Raw genomic sequence first — 24,285 nt, 5'->3', positions numbered from 1 at the left:
CATAGGAGGTTATTATGCAGCATCTCAGGCTTCTTTCCAGTCCCTTCATTGTTTCTGCAGTAGATAGTCTGTTAGAAAGAAGCTCGTTAACTAAGCATCAGAATCATAAAATTAGTGTTCCTGTGCTCCGCAGTTTGTCCCATCATGCTTTACCCTCGTGCTTGTTTTTTTTGTGCTGTCTGCGCCACTTTCTGCAGACAGCATGTACGCTCCAGAGCTAAGCCAAGATATTAGTCGCTTAGTGCTATACCCACTTTGCTTGTGCAATGTATAAAAAATATGGCATTCTGTACATGACATTATTTATAATGTGTTTTATTGGGTATCATGGCATGCCATCCAAGCAATATCGGCTTTTGCTATGTGTGCAGCGTCAGGCCTGGAATTGAAGCCACAGCCTTTTGGAAGTTCACAGGGAGCACAGCTTCCTACCATTATTCAGATTCCACTACTGACGGGGACGTCGCCACGGGCACAGCGTCACCCTGTTCAAACACTTGTCATCCCAACTACAACTATCGCCTTGTCACCTGCATCAGCTTCTGTCCCAGGTTGGTAGTGAAAGGAATGGTCCTCATGTGTACAACAAATGGCATAGTAACCTTCTGGTGTCCTTGTGCAAGAAGATGAATGCAAAATGCAGACAAAGCAGTACTTCATCTATTTCTGATTTGCTTGTTTCTTCATGTTGATTTATGTTCCTTGTACATCCGGGCCTTTAGTGTACTTGGAGCTTTAGCTCAGCCTTTTCTTTTTTACTGCACGAGCAGTAATGCCCTAGGAGACAACTTGAGCATCGGTAATGTTACACTGTAGTGCAAGATGAGATTTTGCATGGGTAAAGTAGAGGAATTGAAGATAAAAAAAGATTTGCAAGATATTATGAGTGTGAGGTAATTTGATTAGCATAGTCAAATTCCTGAAAATTACTTAATTCAAGGCCAAGTGAGGTGTGGCTACTTAGCATGACAGGTAGCAGGTGTATTTTGCTTGCTCTTCAATGAAACAAGTAAAAACAGTCCTAATACTACTTTAACTGCTTTGCGCAGCAAGTGACTTATGGATGCCAAAATGTGTCTTAAGTCTGTGTCTTAACTTTTTTTAAAGTCCTGTATCATATAGTCAAGTAAAAGCTATGTTGAAAAATGTGGAAGATGCTACACAGTAAGCAGAATGTGACTTCATTTTAGGGATCCCTCAATGCTGCGACATCTCAAGATGCCTTGAACTGGATTCTGCTTTTACATTTTTGCATTTGTGTACATTAGACCTCCTGGGCTCACGGTGTGGCAATTGGTCTTATCTGGCAGCTGTCTACAAAAGGCAATAAGCCACTTGTGACACCTCAGTTTGTTAGCCGAGTCGAGTTTCAATAAAAAAAATATTTTTATAAAAGTTTTGGCAGTCCATTGGGGTCTGCAAAAATTTTTGTTCATTACTTTTAGATATATATGAACATGAGACAGATTAAGGTTTCTTTATGTTCATAGTGCCATCACGTGATCCTTTTGCAGGATTCACTTCAAAATCAAACTACTCTGTGTAGCTGTCTTGTTCAAAACAAATTTTGGTAAGAAATGCCGTCTGGTTTGCAGCACTTCGTGTTCTTAGTATATAATATATGTGCTAAAGTGTATGGTCAGCATCCTGCTGTATTATGTTGTCGAGGGTGACCACCACGGTTGCAAATTTTTGTTGAAACAGAACTAGCCACCTGCTACCATTAGCCTGGGGCCAACCTTTGTGGCATCTGGAAGCTTTATAATGGGCCCTGAATTTTCTTTCTAAAATTACCTGCATGCAATGCAAATCTAACAAGTTTGCTGTACACAGCACTTTATCGTGGTGCATCAATGCCAGTGATCTCTAAATGATATATTTGCCAATATCCGTGATAAAGGAGGCTCCTGTAAAATAATATTCCTTTGCTTAGTTATGTAGCAGCATCCATTTATTTCAGTTATTATAAAAACAATAGGGGATCAGCCAGCCACAGCTGCTGAACAATGTCAAACTGGTGTGCAACATAATGAACATATAAAGGGGTTCTGAACCACTTTTTATTGAAGTTGAGAAATGCATTTGACAGTAAAACAGACTGTCACAGAAATACTTTTCCGCCAAAAGTACTTCAATGCATTCAGCAGAAGTGGGTTATTGGCAACCTAAAATTGCACGTGATCACCTTCACGATGCTCCCGCTACTTCTTCAATTCCTTGCACTGTGAAGGCTACGGTGGAGCAGGGCGTGCCTGCAATGCTTGACCTACTAAACATCAGCGTGGCGCGCAGTTCAAATTTGATTTTGGATGTTCCACTACTTCCAGTTTTGGCACCTACAATACACCAAACTCGGAGGCTATCCCTCAGCTTACGGTTCACGGTGTCTCATCCCCTTGCTGTGCTACGGTGTACTAGATAGCTATGTGCAGCTATTCTCAAACCGAGTGACATGAGCAGCACATTTCCTTTCGCACTTGTCTCTTCATTCGCACAATTTCCAAGGGTCGAACAAACTTCATGTTCGCTCGTGTAAGTGTGAGCCTCACACACGTCGACTAAGATGCATGCCGCACTCCGGGCTCACGTTGAAAGCTTTCCTAACATAACGAGCTTCGACCATGATGGTGACACACCTTGCGGGTGTGCAACTCGGGAAGAAGACGGCCTATTCATCAAATGTTGGCGCTCGGGCCTTGAGTCACGTCACCCACAGATACCACTCGGAGCACGCTGTTGTCCTGAGCCAGCCACAGGCGCTCGGTGAGCACATTCGTCGCGGCACCTTGCGATGGCCGCGGTATCCACACTACGCTGCAGACACAGCTAAATTTAACAGTAGTGGCTAGCCTCTTCGCTTCCGCCCATTTGCTGCTCCACCACACCTGGTGTTCCACATTGTAAGAAAATTGCTCTAAAATCTGCTACAGACATCGTATTTACAAGATGTCTGATTTATTTTGTTCCCAGAAGGCTTGTGTGTCAGATGCAATAAGAAAAAAACTAGAAAGTGAACATAATAAAAGTTTAAAACGAGCAGAAATGCGCAGTGCACTTTTGCATATTTTTTTACTCTGCAAACGCCTCTTGGGCTTTTGATCTTTGCACTCAAGAACTAAGCATAGCATCAAATGGCACTGCTTCATACAGTTTTCGGTTGTATGTGCTGAAAAAAAATGAGCACACTCGGAAGCCTGTAAGCTTTCTTCTTTTTTTTTCTTTTCTTTCGTTTTTTTTTTAAATCTGGCACTCTGATTGCAACGGCTACAACAACAGTGCGGAGTCTGACGAGCAGGAATCTTTACATCATTTTACAAACCACTTGTGCTGAAACTGAAAGTGTAAACAAATATGTTCATCTAGTGTGCAAAATCCAAAACAATCATAAAATAGCCCACAATCTGCTGCCATCTATGAAAAATAGCCAGGAACAGCCATTAGTTGAGCGGCTAGCAAGTCACCAGCTGTGAAAGTGAGTGGGTTAACAATGAGCAGCTATAACTAGAGTGCGTGCTTGCGCTCATGTACTTCAGTCTGGCCATGCTATGTGCTGCGGACCAGCATGACCAACAGATAGTAGCTGCATCCAAATTGCGCATTTGGCGCAATAGCTCAATACAAAGCAAAGTCTGCCAAGACGTCTAGCCAGGAGCGTCCAGGGATGAGCATGTGCTAGCAAGTGTACGTCTGGTCTTATCTTAAGTTTCACGTGGATCGAGGCTAGTTAAGTGTTCAAAACTAATAGAAATGAGCAATATTCGACAGCTATGACACTGATAAGCAATGTGGCCAGAGTTTTTATTCCTATGCAGGCAGGTGCGGGCGAGAATTAGCAGATGATGGTCGGCGACACTACAATAGTCACATTTCTAGAAGTACATAATTCCCATCGCAATTCGAAATGCAGATTTTTGCTTACTTCATCCTGTTTATTAAACTGCGTCAATAGAGATACACAGTAACAGTAAGAAGAAGCACACTGATCCAAACACCTTTCTTGATTGATGTCAGCTCTTGGCCAATAGCAGCTGCATGTGGGAATCTCCTGTATGAGAAAATATAGCAGCCCAAAAAGAGTGAGGAAAAGGCTTCGTTAAAGAGAGAGTGTTCATGAAAAAGGTTACTTCGCAATCTGTTTGCAAGCGCCACATGCCGCGCACGACTGCAAAATTCGGCTGAGATATTCACAGCAGTGTATGCTATCCACGGACTGCGTTTTTTCACCAAGCCCAAGGGGTGGTTCAGGACCCCTTTAAGGGGAAACTGAAGGCTATAATGATTACTTTCCCCCTTTGGGAATATTGTTTATCCACCAAGGAAAGATGCTTCATTAGTAGATAGAATTGCTGTTGGCAGGCATTTCTTTCTCAATTTCTCTTGCATAAAAACTACAGCAGCAATAAAGTTATTGCTGTGATGTCCATATTCTGAAGACATTTTGTGAGTATTTTGTCATGAAATATGAGAAGGTCTAACCTTTGTTGCTTAGTCGCAAATGCAATTGTACTCCCAGCTTTGAAGGTAGTGAGGTTCCACTCGCAGGAATGAATTGCATCATATCTTTTGAGACATGTGGTTCATGACTGATGAGTTGATGCTGCTAGGTAGTTTTTTTTTTATGCTACAGTGTGGCATTTCAGTTAACAGTCGTGTTGTTTTTATCTGCCTTGTACCTGTGTTTAATAATATATCATGAGAAGTACTCTATGTTGCCACTTGCAAAGTGTGAGTTTGAAAGCATCTAGAAAATAAACAAATTAATTATGTGAAAACCTACAATGTGGAAGAAAATTTAAGAAAGAAGTTTGTAACCTCCTGAAAGTGGCACGAAGCCACAAGAAAGCACATGCAGGTTCCACAGAAAGATGTTAGTTAAAAGGAGGAAAAACAAAGGTAGCTGCTAACTTTCCTTTTCTAGCATTTAAAGCATGCTACAAGACTTCCTTGAATTCTTTCAGAGTCTCAGTCCAAGCCAGGAAACTGCAGTGGAGCAGCAGCTGCAGCACCTAACAACATCCAGTTTGTAGTGGTGCAGCAGCCAGCACAGCCAACCCAGCCACAGACACAACAGCAACAGCAGCAGCAGCAGCCACAGCAACAGCAGTCGCAGCAACAGCAGCAGCCAGCAGCACCTGCCACATTGAGTCTTGTAGTTTCATCAGCTCCTCAGCAGACACTGCTGAAGGCTGTTGCTGAAGACATAAGCCTAGCTGAGTCATGTCACCTCAAGCGCAAGATCTCTCATGCTCCTGAAGGGGCCCCAGACAAGTGTGCTGCTAACTATGAATTGTCCGGAGAGGAGCCCTTGAAAGCCTCGGATGAGCAGCAGCTGGGAAACCTCGGTCTGTTCTACACAGACCAGAGCATGCTACCTCCTTGCAGTGTCGACCAGCTCATGGGAGTGACAGCAGAGACAGGCACACCTGCTCACACAGTCGCTGCCTCAGCCACCTTTGAGTGCGAGAGCCAATGGAGTGCTCTGACTACAGCCCACCAAAACCAGACTGAGAATGCTGCCAAGCCGCTGTGGGGACAGATGAACTGCGAGTCAGCTTCAACGGAGCCAGACCTTGAGGGGCGGCCTCCCGAGATGCAGCCCTTGGACAACACTACAGCATCCTTTGCAGATGAACAGCAGTTCAAAAAACAGAAGGTGAAGGATGTTCCAGTTCTGTCTTTGTCAAGCTGGCCTGCCAGTAGCCTGGAGCAGCAAGTCCAGAGCATGGACTTCACCTGCGCAGGAGTCAAGACAGAGGTCACCTCCAGCTGGCCAGACTCACTGAATGGTATGCTGACCCAGTCTGAGCCCAAGGTGCCTGTAGTGTTTGGTGACAAAGTGATCATGGACCCAGGCCCTGTGGGTGTTAGCACAGCACCAAGTGCTCAGTTCTCAGTGACAGGTACTTTTGATAGCAACCCTCAGTGCCAGGACAATATGGCAGCTGCTGGTGCATTTGGCCTGACTTCTTTTGAGGCAGCAGCACAGCCAGTCAGCCAGCCGCAAACCCTTGTTGTGGAGCCTAGCTTGGGTGTCTCCAGGGATCAAGCCCCCCAGTCAGCTCAGCAAGCACAAACCCAAGCTCAAGGGCCAAACATGGACCACATCTCGGCAATGTCGATGCTTCCAGAGTCTGAGCTACTACGCATGATCAACCCCAATGCTTTTGACAATGGTATGGCAGGCTCTTTCTTTTTTTCTTTAATGGAAGGAGTGATATGGTTTGGGGCAAATAAGGCTGTTGAAACCAAAGCGCACCCAAAAAACGAAGCATTCAACCTGAGACCTCAGCCATTTCCTTGTGTACATTGTAAACTGTATGTTCTTTATTGCTAGATCATAAAAGTGGCCGATGAAAATTAATTTTTATGTATTTTGAAATTTGTGAGTGATACTTTGGTTTTTAATTTTGGTATTGCAGTGGCCACAACTTAATGCATTTATTGTCATTTATTTGTTATGGTGTTTTATGGTCTTGTATAAAAAAAAACAGCTGCAACATTTTTTAGCTGTTTGGCACACTACTGAAAATTTCAGCTGTTGGGAAAAAGGGTTACTTTTTAATTAAGGGACTTTATGCTTGGATTACATTTTCAATAGCCTGGCAAGGGAACAAGAATTCAGGATCACCAGTCAGCCTCTAGAGTCTGTAGAGGAGTACATTAATCTAGGTCAATTACTCACAGGGGACCCTGATCATGGGAAGAAAATTTATAGAATAAAAATAGCTTCGAGTGCATACAGTAGGCACTACCGAATTCTGACTGGGAGCTTACCACTCGTTTAAAAGAAAAGTGTATGATCATGGCATTCTACCAGTGATAACATGTGGGGCAGAAACTTTGAGGTTAACAAAGAAGCTTGAGAACTAGTTAAGGACCGTGCAAAGCACAGTGGAACAAAAAATGTTTGAGGTAACAAGAGAGGGAAAAGAGCGGTGTAGATCAGAGCGCAAACAAAGATGGTGAATATTCTAGTTGATTTAAAAGAAAGAAATGAAGTTGGGCAGGCCGTGTAATGCGTATGGCAGATAACCAGTGGACCATTAGAGTTGTGGAATGGATGCCAAGGGGAGGGAAGCACAGTCAAGGACTGCAGAAAATGGATATGGGGTGATGAAATTGGGACATTTGCAGCTTCAAGTTGAAATCAGCTAGTGCAAGACGGGTAATTGGAGATTGCAAGGAGAGGCCTTCATTTTTTGGTAAAGTAATAAAGAAAAAGCTGGTGATGATTGGATTATTCGTGAAGTAATTACTGGCCATTCATTGATTTTACCTCAATTTCTAGGTACAGTATAAAACTGGGTTGAGCAAGTTGTAATATTGTCCTATGGTAATGTTGATCATGGTGATAATTTGAATTTACTAAGAACTACCAGTAAGAAGGGGTAAATATGCTCATGCAAGTGAGTGTTGGGATGCTTCTTAGTGTTTGTTGTGGCATCGTGCCTCAGCTGTAGTGTTTTTGTAGACTTGTAGTTGCAGTATCAGTTTGTTATTGCACAATTTCATCACTACTTTCTTTCTCTCTCTCTCTGAAGGAATAAGATGTGTTTCAGTTCGCTGGATATTACACAGGAGCCAAAAATATGATACGCTCATAAAGGATACGCACATCAAATTTCTGTTGTCTTCCATAAACTACATAGTGTGCACATATGCAATCGCTGATTATCAACAACAGTGCAGAGTCTGCTACAGTGTAATAATTAATGGAATATTGGGGCCATTTATGATGTGCTTCCGATTTCTCTAAAACCTAGAATCAAAAGTACAGTGATGTCATTATCCATTTGGTGGCAAATTTTCTTTTATGAATGATCCATTGTGAGAAGCTTTCATTATTGCACTATCAGCAGTTCATTTGCTAAATTTTGTTGACTGTTTCCGTCAATTTTTTTATGTTTTTGAGTTGCAGATGAGCATAGCCACAGAAGCACTTTATACGATGCTTATGGGGCTTGACAAGCTTGACATTTGTTGAGACAGAAGTCGAAAGTGCTTTTGTTTTCTTTCATGTGATGTATCATTCCTGGTAGCGTGAGGAAAGGAAAATTGTAGAGGCACCAGTGGCAAAGTGTTATCGTCTAGCTGCGCCCATGTGAGAGAGGGTACCAGAGGCTCAAACTCTACCCTAGAATCATCAGTACTAAGTTTAAATACCGAACACGACTCACTAGAGCTTTCGGGGTCTAATTGTTCACTTGAGGTGAAGAAACATCCAGAAGCACCACAATTCCAGCATTTAAAAGCTGCACCCACCTATCTCTATGCCGCCATTTTCAAAACTGAGGGTAGCCAGGCTTCCACTCCATTTCTGCCAAGCAAGCCCACAGAATATCAGTTTTCTAGGAAGCTGGTACCATCTAGTAGCGCAACATTCACGCCAAAATGATAAAAACAATTTCCACTCGTCTGTGACATTCAACAGGCAAATGGAAATCCCTGGACAAGTGAGACTTGTTTTTGCATGGAAAGAGTTAACAGTAGATCTGCCACAGCCTTTTTGCAGAAAATTGACATGGTGTGGATTTAGGCTTGTTGGTGATACACTACTAACACATATTGCAGAAACAGTAAGAAGGAATGACATGGATATGCTGTTTCCATGTCACTGACCTTTTTGCTTCAGCATTGTATGTACATATGCACACACAACATTGTATAGGCACTGTTCAGCATTCATAATGTCACATATGAGTTAGGGGTTTCATCAACTGATCAAAAGTATTTCATAGAAAATGAACTTGTTAAAAAATAAGGCAAGTATTGCTGTCATTCCAAGTAAAAAAAAAAAGATAAGACAAAATTTCATTTGTCAAAATTATCTTTTTCTAACTACAGCTGTTATTAGGCATTGTTGCTGTTTTTCCTAAGTGATATTGGTTTCAGTATGCAAAGGTGAAATATTCATTTGCATAGCTTCTACAAAACTGCCCTTTTCAAAATTTCATTTGGCTAGATAACATTGAAAACCAGCTTCCAACAGCTTGAACGCACCTAATGTCAGTGAATAAAAAGCTAAAGCACCTCTGTTAATTGTGGGCACATAGCTGCACAGATTACTCCTTGTATAGTGCCATTGATCTATGTGCTTGGATGGTAAACAAGGTTGCTGTGATCTAATTGTCCCAACTTCAAAGATTTGATATAGCTAACAAAAAACTCTGTGGAATACTAGTGTCCATGCAAGTATGAACCCTTCATATGGATTATTAATCCATTCCAGTTATTTCTCTGGAAGCATGCATTATGGCATGCAGTGGTGAACACTTAAGGGACACAAGAAGGCATACATTGTATCATTCTGTACTGTTAAGATTACATTTACAGAATTGTAACACCTCCTTTATATATACAAAGAGACAGGAAGGGCCACACAATTCTTCCAGAGTTCAAATCTCTTATGGAATAAAGTTATTTATGTAGAGAAACAGATGTATTTATTAAAATCTTAGATACAGCATCCACTCTTGACTGGAGCCATCCATAGACGGAGGGGTGAGGGAGTTTGGTTTATAAGGATATGGGTTTATAAAAATAAGTAGAAATTCTACACTGTGCCAGCAATCTCAAAGTTCATGATTAGCTAAGCACTACCACCTGCTTTGAATCAACAGGGCCACACAGAAAGGTTGTCACAGTCCCTCTAATAGCGCAGTAAAACATGGTGTGAAGAAATCCACTATGAGCCAAACTCCATTCTCTTTCACATTAAAATGCAGCATAACTAACCTTTTTTTTTTTTTGTCCGTGATTGGACACTATAAATGGGACATCATAAGTCATGAAAGCTGTTTTTTTGTTTTTTTTTCCCACGCCAATCCTGTCGGTTGTGGTTCATGTCATCTGTATTCATGTCAACTTCCGAGTTACAAAAGCTCTGTTCTCAGTAAAGTTGATGCTTTAAAAATTTGGGACATGAATCTATCACTTGGCTTTGACTTCAATTTTTGCCTTTAATGTTGCTTTAAAGCTTCAATTTCAGCCATGTGGCTACCTGAGAGGTGCATGCTTTGAAGTGCATTTGTGCTACCAAGGCCTTTGGTACATAATGGTGTGGTATCTTTGACTTTGCATGTAATTTTTTTTTTCAGCTACAGGATTTAATCAGTATTGGTATTTTTTTTCCTTCTTAGCAGAGTTTTACTATATGCGGAGTTATTATAATGCAGTTCTACTTCATATACAAGAAGGAGCTTCTTTTATCAAATTGTATGTTGAACATTGAATGTTTTAACATATCAACACATAGAACCGCTGGTTGCATGTACCTGTCACTGTATTAAATGCACGTTTTCAGCAGTAACAGCAATGGTAGCTGCGAAGTGGTGTAACAGCATGCTAAACTACTCTTGTAGAACTAGAAAAACAAACAAATCTGAAAAACTGACTTTGGGGAGATCTAGTAAAACTTATCTACTAGTCCCAAAGAAGGTTTATGGCTTACCAGAACAAATATGAATGACTGTGCAATCATCAAAGTGAGGATATCTCAAATGCAGTGAGCAGATTAATAATAATAGTAATAATAATAAGAAGAAGAATACAAAGATTCTTAACAGTGCTTTCGTGCATGGTGATCAGGACATGAAAACATATCTAAAAAGTATTCAGAAACATTGCCATGCATCAGTAAAAATGCAATTTTGTATAATGTGAAGCCTGAAGAAAGTGATTAAGTGCAGTGTATTACAAAAAGAGTTAGGCCAGTCAGCAATTGTTGATAATGCTTGGCTGGTCTTATCTTTTTTTTTTTTTTTGCAATAGTCTGTCCACTGAAATTTTTTGCAAGTGCAGCATACACGGCTGCAGAGTTAACTGGTTAATTAATAAGTGGGCAAGCAATAACAGAAGCAGAGGAAACAAGAAAAAAATATCTGCCAGATTGAGGCTCGATACTGATTGAACAAAACTTCTTTATTTGCTACAAAAGGTGATGGCCTCCACTCTTAACAAGTACCCTTTCTTGTGTCGAGCAGTGCCAGTAAAACTAGTCTTTTGCATCATCTTTTGTTTCTCTGCAGTGTGAAGAACATCTGACTCAACAGTGGAGGCACTTGGACATTGTCAGCATGTAGCATTTTGCTTCATCTCGCTGTCTTCTGAACATCACTTCGTGTGACTGCAACCCTGCAGACCTTGCATGAAGGTGCAGGGCTGTTAAGCAGTACTACTTAGGTGCATGATGGGTATGTAGTCCGGTATATAGACACAATGCGCTGCTCATGAGAGGCAGAGGTTATATTATCACCTTTGTAAGGTGAACATTGTGGATAGAATATGATTACAATCGTTATTTCGAGCAGCAGAAATCGTGATAACCTCACCTGCCTAGCATCGGAATGTCTTGGTTCTTGCCATCTGGAGTGCTAACAGGACACAAGCATAACAAATCAAGTTTTTGTGAAATCAGTTTCTTACATTTCTTATATATGTGTGTTTTTCGTTCATGAAAATTGCATTGCACAGTGTGCTGTGTTTGCAACATATCTTCACAACAGACATACCTGTTTTTAACATCATGGGTCATTTCAGTATAAACACAGCCGAAAGTGGGCACAGCTGAAACAAGGTGGGCTACATGGCTCACCTGGTCCATTGTAAATTATTGCCGTTTTTGACATAGCTTTCTGCAATTTTGGAGTCGCTGGTGCATGCCTCGTGCCAATCTCACAAGACAATGTCAGCTCCTGAGTTGATAGTAGCCCTGCTGTTCCCAGCTAAAAGCACTGGCTACAGGGTAGCGCAGTTGTGTCACGCAAAGCAAAAATTTTGCTCTTTCGCAGTTTAGTTGTGTGGTGTTTGCATTTTGAGCTTGTGCAGCTAGCAGTGACACACCAATAGTCGAAAACGCAAATTGTTACCACACTCTGTCTGCTCTTCAGTTCCCTGATATAATAGGTAAATGAGTTTTTGCTGCATGGTCCTGCATATTTACCGCAGTTTGTGTTTGTCATGCCCTGTCGTGAGAATGTGTGTAGTACTGTTATTATCCGTATAGTATATATACATATATGTATGAACACACATGCATAACACATATATAAATGTGGCATGCATGAGTGGACTGGCGCATTATTCTCGTACAAAATGCCGAGGGCTGACAGAGAGCGTACAAACCGCATTTTTTAATCTGACGCGGCACATTTCTAACAGTTTATACAGCAGTGTTAAATTCCGGTTTGTAATATACAAACCTGGTTACTAGATAGTATGTAATGTTCTTATTACTGCCTGCTTTGCAGGCTCTCTCTCTGTTAGGTGTGTGCCAGCTTAGTCACTTAGGGAGAAAAATGCTGTGTTGGTTGGCCCTTCGCTGAAATTTTTCTGCTGCCAGGCTCACTTTGTTAGCTTTTTAAAATGAAGCATTGTTATTTATCTCTCAGACACCTCAAAGTTAAGGAATGACATGGTGTGTGCTAATTTTGTTGCCACTCCTTAATTTCTGTGTGTGTTTGCAAACCGCAGGTTTTCTCACTGATCTGCTGCACTTTGCTCAAGGGCAGTTTTCCTGATATCTTCCGTTGTAGGGAGCTTATTTCCACGCGTCTCATTTTTAGGAGACTTGCCGTTTTCCCATGTGACATGCACCAAGCTTCATGATAAGTACAACTGTTCATTTTATGTGGGTGAAAGCAGATGGATGTTTCACTTTTTTCTTTTTTTGCCCTATGGTGCTTTAGTACCTTTGGAATTGTAACAGGTAATGGTTGCTTATACTTTATTGAGATTAACTGGCTCTCACTGGTGCGGTTATAAGCTTAGTTATAGAAACAGCTGATGGCATAATTTCTGTAAGATTGCGCAAAGTGACCACAATTTTAGGCCTTTGCACGCTTTCTGCAGTCTCTATAAGCTGTGGAAAGAATAATTATGCCTATGGTATGCATACTAACCATACTGAAGTACCATTTACAAATATTTTGTGCTTTCACACATTTGAAAATGAACTATTTATTTGTGGATAGTGAATATTGATCCATGTCACATGGGGCGTCCACTGTGTGTGTGTTTTGAAGTATTGTCATATTAATTTGCATGACAAAGTAACCAATGGATTCGCAGTTTCTAGATTGTGCAGTGCTGTTATGTAGTGCAAAACAAAAAATGTCATTAGCTTCTAAGGTGTGCAAGTTTCATGGGTGACAGATTTATTTTACCTATGGCTGCATTTTAATTATAGCGACCCCTGAAGAAGAAATATAATTGGTAAGCATTCAGTACATTTTTATATAATATAGTGCTTACACAGAAAACATTTATTCTCAAATCTGAGGAAGCTTCCATCACATGCAGAAATTTCTGCCAGCTTGGTATAGTACAACTGATGTATTGTTTGCCAAGTACACACCTGTATTCAGCAGTCTTATGTGTAATGCAGTAAGGCATGCATGGCCCACAAAAGAAGCACTCATTATATAAATAGTGAAGCACTTCTGGTACTGTCATAATGGTTACTTTTAATAGCTACATCAATTTACCGTTTACTGAAAAGAAAGCAAACATTTTTAATCGTTTTACACTTTCTTTTCAGAATTAAAAACAAAAAAGGTGGTAACTTTTATTTTTCTGTTAAATTAATACTGTATGCAACACACTTCTGACCAGGTTGTATGTTTTTCAAGCTAATCGTAAACATACTGTCTTATATATTCCCATGGGTCTAAATGCTTTGATGTGTGCAGCCACAGTTGTTTGTGAGCTGGCCACTGTGTCATAGGTCCAATGGATGTAATCAGGTGTACACTTTGGCAACTGCCAGACATTTATCAGCGTTGTTGTTGCTGTACTTGCATTCAGAAGCACTGTGTATGATGTCACTTGTGCAATAATCTGTACTGTATATATAAAATGGTTAAGTGAACATGTGTTTGAGTCCTTTCTAGTTCTCACTTTTTTAGCTGAAGTGCAAGATGACGTGTGGCACAACATGTGAACGTGTGCGTTTTTGTTACTGCCTTGCATGTTACTCTCTACTTTCATTAAACCAGCTGGTGTTGCTTGCTCAAACCACACATCAGACTACATATTTCGATTCTCTCTCTCTCCATCCATATTTTTCTCACAAGTGTCATGCACACCTAATCATTGAACATGGTAATAATAATGCTAAAACATACATGTCCTGTCACCAGACAATGCTGTTCTTGATACATCATTATTCCTGTATGTAAGGCTGTGCACAATTTCATTTAAAGGATAACCTGCCCCTTTTCAACTTTTTTGAGATGCCTGCTTTCTCTCCCATCTTTAATGATGATACATGAAGCATCATGACTGTTGACCACACTTCTTTACGATTGCACATCTATAATCACTTCCTCTAGCAATGCAAAAATGTCCTTAACAGAGCAATACTGTTCAATGTGACTGGTAAATGAATGTTATAAATGTCTAGTAGAGTGGTTTGCTGGGCCAGTTTGTGCATGGTGAACGTATAAAGGGTTCCAGCAAGTACGGATGCGAGCACAAGCAAGAAGAAACGGACAGGACAGCGCTGTCTTGTCCGTTTCTTACTTGTGCTGGCGTCCGTACTTGCCGGAACGCCTTATACGTTATAAATGTCCATCTCAAAAACATAAGGGACTTCAGTTTTGCATCTAGGTCTTAAAGGGCCCCTCACCAGTCCTCATAGCAAGCTTAGGTTATATGCTGGAAGTTGTTACATGCCCTCTAAGGACCGTTCAGCAATTATTAGCCGAGAGAGAAATGTTGCAGTGCCATGAACCCATGATTTCAGGAGGCGAGTGCCACTGCCAAGAGAGACACTGTCTCCACTTGCCTCATCTAGCCTCTGCAAGCAAAATTCCTTCCCTGCGTTCTCCCATACTGGACCTCAAGGATCATGTGATGCATACGTCATGGGCCCGCACTTCATTTTTTTTTCCCCCTCACTTTTTGCTGCGCGGTGCACGTCCGCTGACGGTGTTGCATGCGAGCTGTTGTGTTTATCTCGTTTCACATGGTGCACGATTGTGCATGTTGTGCTCAAGAACACCTAACTAGCAGTATAAGCCAGTGCTACACAAACACTGAGGCAGACACAAGCTGATCACAGAGCATGATCGCGTGCGGGAACACGGTAGAAAATGGCATAGTTTCAGTGTCAGCGCACGCGACTGCGCAATGTGGGAACAAGCAAACGAAACGGAGGTACAGCTCTCTTGCTGCAGTGCATACTAAAACAAATACATGCAGGCATTCAGCTTATGTTTTATTATTTCTCTAAACCTTAATTCGTCTATTGATGCAACATATTACACAAATTCTTGAAGTCACAAGTCACTAAGAGCAATTTCGCAGCAAATGCTCATGTACGTAGGTGCTCTAGCACATATACGTCATTCTCCGGCTTGGAGCATGGCGCCTGCAAGGAGAAGGGCAAACGGCGTTCGGTTTGAAATTTCAGGTCTTTCCGTGGTGTATAGTGATGTAATACTTAGCAGACATGGTCGTTAGCGAGCATTGTATGTACAGCGGTTGTCAGCTCGAAATGGCCAGACCTGGTGAGGGGCTTTTTAAGCAATAGGCTGCCCCTCCCATAGCTACAAACCTCTTATCACTAAAATTTGGCATTTTCTCTGTCCTTGTTCATCTGCTAGCTCCAGTGCCTGTTGGCACAAAAGTTTAAGCAAACTTCAATTGGTTATATTTTTGCTCATGGTTGAATGAAATGCTGGTCACAATTGAGAGCAGTCTGTTGACTACCGTTGGTAGCAGTAGTTGTGTACACTACTTGTTATTGGTCCAAGTATGCCACTAGCTGCAGTAAGACCCGACTAAACAACACGGAGAAGTCTGTTTGTAGAAACAGCGCTTGTTTTTAAACTGCCTGTGTCCTTCGTTCTTTGTGCACCAGCTCGTCCAGATTTCAGTTCTGCAAGAGAGCTCGCATCACTTATGTGGTAGTGTGGAACTACTACTACTACATCTACTGGTGTAGAACAGTGCCAGTGTTGTTATTATGTAGCTGGGAGTGACTTTGTAGGCATTACACTTAGATATCACAGCTTCCAATGCACGAAAAAGGACAAAAAAATGGCAGAGGAGGGCTGCAAAGGTGTAGCAGGGGAAACATTTAATGCTAGTAACTCCATTCATACCAGGCACATTTAAAAGAAAAATATTTGCTGGAATACATTTGTGAAAGAGTGGCATTTTAATACCGAAGACATTCCACACCTTTATTAACCCTGTAAGTGCCATGCTCGAGTTAAGCCATGCAACTATTTCCACTCCTTTCCTTTCCCGAGATAATTCACGATTGTGGATGTGTGCTGGTCATGACATTTGTATAGAAGTATATCAAAGTAAAATTTCGTGGTTAGCTTTTATTTGTGTGCAACAGGTGGTGTGAGGAAGCTTACGAATTGGTGTTGCTCAGATAGCATGCATCTCTCGAATTCCAGTACTATAGCAAATAGGCGCAAGAAGCTCGCACGGTTTTTCAGTTATTTCTAAATTCAAGAACTAACTTCATGTGAACTCTCAAGAACCAGTTCTTAAAATAATGTGCATACATTTTTTTCTTACTAATATACTAATTATCTTAATTTAAAATTATTGTTAGCATTATTGTTTTTGTTTTACTACTATTACAAAAAAATTCAAAATGTCCAGCAACTAACTCAAGGCCAGCAAATACGATTTGCTTTTAAAGTCTGCTAATGTATTACTTCCAACAGAAATTGAATTTGATTCATCTTGGAAAAACCTGGCACACAGTGGGCAGGAATGCCCAGCATTCAAAGCTTTAATATGTGTTGGTGCCATCTACCTAATTATTGCACCCAATTTACATATGTATTTCTCGTTTTACTTTTAAGTTTAACCTGCCTATAAACAGTTGCTTCTATCAAAAGTTTGCAAATGCATATGTTTAATGCCATACAGGATGTTATTCCTAGCTGCACAAAAAATATTCATAGGAGCAATATAAATCACGGTGGAGTTATGTTTACCATTTGAGTATCCAGAATGGTAGCCTCTTGAAATGGAGTAATGTGCACACTTATTTGCATAATTATTGAAGTTGCATTAATTATTGATCTTACGCAGCTAATGTATTCAAGCAGTTTGAAGCCTGTCCTGATCATTATCTAGCTAAATAAAATTTTCAATGAACAAGCGTATGTTACTCATTAAGAGACTGAATCTAGACAGTCAGTCAGTAAACATCTCACTGATTTATGTTCCTCTATTTTTAAATGTTTGATGCAGCTAGAAAAAACATGCCGTATAGAAACGCTTCCCTGTACTAAAGCAATTGTGAACTGGTGTTGAGACTGTATGTAATGTGTGTGAGTAGAAGCTACATGTTGTGCTCAATACGCATCCCTGAGGTACTCCGTTTTCCTGAATAAATACGCTGGACAGCACCGTTCCTAAACGCACTTGGAATGTTCGATCACGAAATCAGCTAGACATTTAAGCATTCTGCCGCGGATCCCTAAATCCGCTAAATCCCTTAAAATACCGAACCTCCATGTTGTGTCGTACGCCTTTTCAAGATCAAAGAAAACTGTGAGACAATATTGCTTGTGTAGAAAGGCCACACGTATCTCGTGTTCTAACCGAACTAGATGATCTGTTGTAGAGCAGCCTTTCTTGTATCCACACTGATCATTATCGAGCAGGTTCTCAGTTTCGAGGACGTATGCCAATCTTATGTTTATAATGGATTCATAGGACTTGGCAAGACAGCTTGTGAGTGCTATAGGTCAGTAGCTGGTAGCTGTTGTAGGATGCTTTCCAGCTTTCAAGAAAGGGATTATAATGGCTTTTTTCCACTCATTCGGCATTTTTCCTGTTTCCCAGATTATGTTAAAAAAGCGGAGCAATGTTTTAACTGCTTTTGAAGATAGGTGTGTGAGCATTGTGTAATGTATTCTGTCCGGACCTGGCGCTGTTTTTTTGCCAGTAGTGAGTACTCTGTTCATTTCCAGAAGTGTTAAGGGGGCATTATATGGTTTCTCGGAACTTCCTGCTGTCGGAAGCTTTTGCTTTTCTGCTGATTGTTTATACTATTGAAATTCAGTGGAGTAGTTTAGTGAGCTTGATATGTTATGGAAATGCTGCCTAATATGTCTGCTTGTTCTTTTAAATTCGTTTGTGTACCTAGAGGTGAGAGTATGGGGATCGTATAAGGAGCGTACTCGCTTCTAAACTTACGAAGCTGATCCCACATACTTTTGGATGTTATTGAGCTATTGATGGAGGATACATACGTTTGCCAAGACTGTCTTTCGGCTTGCCTACGTGTGTACCTGGCTTTCACCTTTGCTTTTTTGAAATACAGGAGGTTATCTTGTGTTGGATATCGCCGAAAGATACCCCATGCTTTGTTTTGTGCTTTTTTAGTTTGAGTACATTCATTCGTCCACCAGGGTTTTAGTTTTTTCCTTAAGAAGCCGGAGGATTGCAGGATCGTCTGTTCTGCTGCAGCAAGTATGGAGGCAATAATCTTTTCATTCATTTCGTCTATTTTTTGATCATCTGATATGTGATCAAGACTGGCCTTCTCACTGAAGAGAGGCCAGTCTGCTAGATGGAGTTTCCAACGGGGTGGTCTTAATGGTGCTGTAGGGAAAGGAAATGTTTTTTTTAATAACGCCGGGCATATGATCACTACCATAAGGATTGTTAATAACACTCCATTTAAAATCAATCAACAGAGATGGAGTGCACAGCGCCAGATCAAGACAGCTTGTGGTGAAAATGAACTCGCTCAATAATGTAATTCCATCCTCTATAATGCATTCACTATATGTGGATGATCTTCAAATTGCATGTCGTGCATCGAACATGGCAACCTGCGAACGACAAATTCAAATTACATTAAACAAACTAACGCAGTGGGCATCTGAAAGCGGCTTTCGCTTCTCAAGTGGAAAAACTACAAGTGTTATCTTTACAAAAAAAAGTGGCCTACAAGCAGATACGATCCTCAAACTACAGGATGCCACACTACCAATAAAACAAGAACACAAGTTTCTGAGTGTTTTGTTTAATAAAAGGTTGAACTTTCTCACGCACATAAATAGTATTAAAATCAAAGCGAACAATGCACTTAACATCTTAAAAATCCTCTCCCGGAAACGGTGGGGTTCTGACCGTAAATGCCAGCTACACATCTACCGCACTTTGGTGCGTAGCATGTTAGACTACGGTAGCATCTTATATGGTTCAGCTAGTATATCTTACGTCCAACGACTTGATCCAGTTCATAACCGAGGACTACGACTGGCATGTGGTGCTTACAGAACATCACCTATACAGAGCTTACATGTTGAATGTAATGAGCCTCCTGTACAGCATCGCAGAGCGCTACTAACTTTTTCCTACATACTCAGAATCCGATCCTCACCACAGCACATATGCTACAACATCGTCACACAGTGCAGCTCACGCTTACATTATACAAATAAACCAAACATGATTAGGCCGCTTATCCTGCAATTCGAGGAATACTGTCGGGATTATGACATCCCTCGGGAAGTCCTCCAGGTTGCCAGAAAGCCAGAACGTTTACCCCCATGGTGTGATTTCATAGCGTTATGTGATTGGACACTAACACATTTAAAGAAAAGAGACACACCACATGAACACATTATACAAGAATTCCGCGCTCTTCAAGGCAAGTATATAAACTACATGGAATTTTATACTGATGGCTCTAAAACGAAAGAACACGTGGGTGGGGGGGCTGTAACAGAAAATTGGGAAACAAGTATTCGATTACCTCAGCATGCCTCTGTCTACACAGCTGAAGTGTACGCAATATGGACGGTTGTTCAAAAGATCATTGCTGACTAACTTGAAAACACTGTCATATACACAGATTCTGAAGGCTCTACACAAGAAATCCCAAAGTTAACCCTTGTTAGGCAATATTTTGAATGCATTATCGTCAAACAAATATGGCAGATCAATTAAGTTTTCCTGGGTACCAAGCCATGTTGGAATATTGGGTAACGAACCAGCGGATAGATGCGCATCAATGGCAGCGTACAAAAACATTCAAAATACAGCACTTCCATGTAAAGACAGTGTCAGTGTGATTCGGAAGGCCTTGATATCAATATGGCTACGCGACTGGGACAATTGTTTAAGCAACAAGCTTCATCTAATTAAACCTGTAATTGGCGAGTGGAAATCATGCAGTCACCAGCAACGATTCTACGAGGTGATCTTGTGTTGACTTCGAATTGGACACACACATCTGACGCACAATTTCCTTCTCCGAAAAGAAAACCTGCCAACTTGCGAAAAATGCAATGAAGCTCTTACAGTCATGCACATCTTAATAACATGTCCACACATCGATACACTGAGACAGAGGTTTTTACACAGCCTGTATAATTTGCACATTCCATTACACCCTGCCCTATTACTAGCAGATGACCCCTCAGTGCCATTTCTTAACCTCTTCGACTTTTTAGAAAAAACTGGTTATTTACACCAACTATAATGTAATGCAGGTTTACCTGCCCTAACGCTCCGTTTTATTTTGTCTTGTGACTGGCGCAGCATGGCCTTAGTTGCCTTTGTGCCATTAAACCCAAACTAACTAACTAGAAGCTACATGGGCATTGTTATTTGTTTATTTTTTCTTTATTTACAACACATTGCTTGTTTACTTACAACATACTGCAGTCTTTGGCTGAAGACCAAGCAGGTGGGCAAGCAATACAAAAGCAAATAAAGACCCAAAAGTGTGATCCGCAAACTGCAGACAAGGTTTCTGCAGAAAGGCAGAGTGAAGATGTAACCAGTCAAGCTTCAGGTGCAGTAGCCAAAAGAACAGCACAACGCTGTAGGTATCGGATCAGATGTAAGAGTGGCAGCAGCATTCAAGCGTGGGCTAACACACATTCCTCAAAATCGGAAGCATCATGTGCAGTAAGTATATCAGCTGGCAAACCATTCCACTGTGAAGTAGTGCGCACAAAGAAAAAGATACTGAAAAGATTAGTGTGCGAGAAGAAACAAGAAAATTGTGGTGGTGTCTTTTTGGACGTGATAAACAGTTTTGTCAGTGCAGCTCGGGGGCAATGATAAGTTGTGGCCACAGTCATGCTCAACCAGTAATGCCATAAAAAGCTGCGCATTAATCCAATCTGCTTATTTCCAGCTTACTTTCGATAGTACTGTGGAAGCTATGAATTCTGCTTTGGCATAAAACTCTTGAAGACATGAAGTTGTCTCCTGTACATAAGAAAATGCATAAAATATGCAGAAGGTACGAAAGCACAAGACTGTTGAGTGACCACTTGTTTCTCAACACATAAACAAAGTGAGTGTGTCAGAAGAGCCTGTAGGAACCAGACCTGTAGTACCAACTGGGGAACCAAAAGTAACTTCTAATGTATGTGGAACTAACCTCTTGGTATTTACTAGCTGAAGTCAAATCAAGGTTAAAAAAATATTCCCATAGCCCTCAGCATACCTCTGCATGCTCAGCATACCTCTGAACTTACAGAATAGTCTTTATTTCTGAGTAATAATAAGAATAAACAGAACATATTATTGAGAACACAGTCTCGCTAGGAAATTCCTTGCCAACATGACCAAATTGTGGCTTTATATCAGCTACATGAAGTCTTGCATCTACCAAAGTTGGAGAACTGATTGTGGCAAGCACTTCTGTGTGCTCTGCTTTATTCTTTTTGATCAGGCATAATAGTTTCTTCTCAAAGCTGATTTTTGTGTGGAAGCTTTAAACAAAGAATGCTGTTAATGATGAAGGCATTGCTTTGCAGGTATCTTGTGGCTTTGTGGCACTACAATAAAAGAATGGAGGTGCACTGTCTAAAGTGTGCTGGGCTTTCATGAATGCTTAGTATTTTGATTATTCCCAAAGCCTGTATTGTGAATTTTCACCTCTTCCAGCAAAGTAATTTTTGCTCGCTACAAAAAGCTTGAGAGGTGGTGGCAGGTGTTGCACAGAGCATGAGGACCTTGCGAAATATCTGCCACTCCCTCTTTTGTGGCGGCTGATGAAGGAAATGATGCTCTTGTCATCACAACTTTTGCTATGGTGAACAGTGTTGCAGGTAAACTGAGATGCATTGAAAAGAAAAGCAATATGGACATTTTTAATAAATATGTGTCATTTGTGCACAATGTCATTATAAATCGCAACAGAAGTAGGAAGAAAAAGAACAGGGACCAGGTACATCCCTCTGCCAAGCAGGACGAGCTATGTAGTAGCAATTGTGCAAAACCTCAATCTGAATTAGAGGTGGTCCCCATCTACTTACAAGTAGGCCTGTGCAAACAGAGATGTTGCTTTTTGTTGAAGTTGCCAAGCACAGCATGCAACGTGTATAATTCTAATATAAGAAAACTGGCATTGCTGGAGAGGCCACATATGCTGACCAAAATGCCTATGTTTTAGTACTGTGTGCCTGCATCTGGTATGAAATATATCTTCGTTTGCATCAGTTAAAATTATATTGCCCGTGTCTTAATAGGCAACACTAAAGCTCTTATCCATTGTACCATACGTACATAAAGAGGAAACCAGTATGCTTGGGAAGCAAAGTGTTCCTGGGTAAAGTTTGATTTGACCCTTTGTGTTCAAAATTTTTCTTTCAAGGAATTCCAACTTGTTGCATACCTTTGATGAACTGCTTCATGTCTTGCCTGTGTAAAGGCCCTAGTCTACTTTAAATTCCAGTATTTTAGCATTTAAATGAATGTTGAAATCTTGCATCTTTAATGGGTCAATAAAGCTACATTCAATGGACTTGTTCTTTAAAACGATATATCAAATGGAGCAGTGTGCTTTCCATACATGGTCTCTGTCTCTGCTGTTTTGCTGGGGGCACATCTGATATTTTCTTACCGTTAGAAGATACTAGGCACACGAAGCATTTATTGGAATAGGATGGTGCAATGATATGAGCAGAGCGATTTGCAATGCAAATCTTGCAAGTTTACTAAGGAGCTATGGGATCCATATTATGTGTACTGTTTGACCTTATTTTGCAGTACTCTGCATAGGGAAACCGTGAGTGTATTATTAAATGAAGGAAAGGCCCACCTTAAGCATGCACTTAATCTCATGTTGTGCCATACGCCACATGGTTAACTTTATATGTTTTGCATACGCCTAGTTCATGTACTACTAGTTCACCCTTTACTGAGAGGCAAGTACCTTGAGCGTAACATCCTTCCAGCTAAATATCAAATCCATCAAAACCGCATTCGGCAAACCTTTAGGTCAAGGCTAGCGAGCAGCCCGCGCCAGCGTAGCTCTGGACCAATGGGCCCCACCCTTGGCTTATTTTCTCTTTTTCAGTGAAGCTTTCCACGCACGCACACATTCGGTAAATAAACTTTTCTGTTGAATGGGGCTAACAAAGCCTTGCGCAGCTTGCGCAAAGAAACCTATCGCGACCGAGACATTCGATCCGGATCGGGCTTGATTGCGATCAAAACTGCGCCGTGAGACACCCATATTAATAAAAGGGGGTGACACCGGCGTTTGATCGCAGAGCTCCTACAATCAACGGTTCGAGGAAATGTCGCGGACCCGTGCACTTGTTTAATTCGTACTGATTCTTTAAAACGTGATGCTGGATGATTGCCGCGTAGCTACCGAATTTTCTTCGACTTTAGCTTGCATACAAATGATACTAGCAACAACAGTACGAGTTCTGCGATCCTCGGACTTTCCGCGGGCACCGCCCCCGTCAGACAAACACGTAGTACGTACTCTGAATCACGCGCTTATGGTTTATGTGTCGTGCAGGCACCACCGCACGAGTCAGCGGCAATGGCTGTTTAGCGAGGGGGAAGGGGGAATAAAAAGATAAATCTGCAATCATATTTTGCTCAACTACTCTCAGTCTAGTGTGTGCAGTAACTACCCTTCTTCGTCCTCGTCTATTTTAGCGCTGTTTTGTCAAGTATGCACGTTCACCAACTAGCAGAAGTTTCTCTGCTACCTGTTTACTAAATGCGTTAGTAACAGACGCCGGCCGAACCACAGCCGCTTGACACATGAAAGAAAAAAAAAAAAAAAAAGCTTGAGCCTAATCATGCAGCGAAACGGAAGAACTGCGCACAATTCTTGTCCTGCATCGTCGGGATCGGCTACTCAGCAAACCGGCCGTCGCTTGTGGGCTGTACAGATCTGATTGAGGAGAAAGCGCCAACGCTCGCTGCACATACGTGCAAAAAGAAAGAAAAGAAAGAAAAAAAAGAAAAATGCGCGAGCGCATGCAAATTTCGAACAAAATTCGAATTATCTGATACTTTAATTTTGCTGACCTT

General features: G+C 41.2%; 1 protein-coding gene across 4 annotated transcripts in view; it reads left to right on the top strand.

The window, feature by feature from the left end:
• Window positions 1-14,030, top strand: part of LOC142565267 (uncharacterized) — a 111,868-nt gene extending 97,838 nt beyond the window's left edge. For all 4 annotated transcript variants that reach the window (XM_075676248.1, XM_075676247.1, XM_075676250.1 and 1 more), the window contains 3 exons: window positions 372-551; window positions 4,959-6,173; window positions 11,028-14,030. In XM_075676248.1, coding sequence (XP_075532363.1) covers window positions 372-551; window positions 4,959-6,173; window positions 11,028-11,032 — 1,400 coding nt within the window. In that variant the 3' untranslated portion in view covers window positions 11,033-14,030. The remainder of the gene's footprint in view (window positions 1-371; window positions 552-4,958; window positions 6,174-11,027) is intronic.
• The last annotated feature ends 10,255 nt before the right edge of the window (window positions 14,031-24,285 follow it).

Source organism: Dermacentor variabilis, chromosome 1 (assembly GCF_050947875.1).
Source record: "Dermacentor variabilis isolate Ectoservices chromosome 1, ASM5094787v1, whole genome shotgun sequence".
NCBI lineage: Eukaryota > Metazoa > Arthropoda > Arachnida > Ixodida > Ixodidae > Dermacentor > Dermacentor variabilis.
This window is presented reverse-complemented; position numbering and strand designations above follow the sequence as displayed.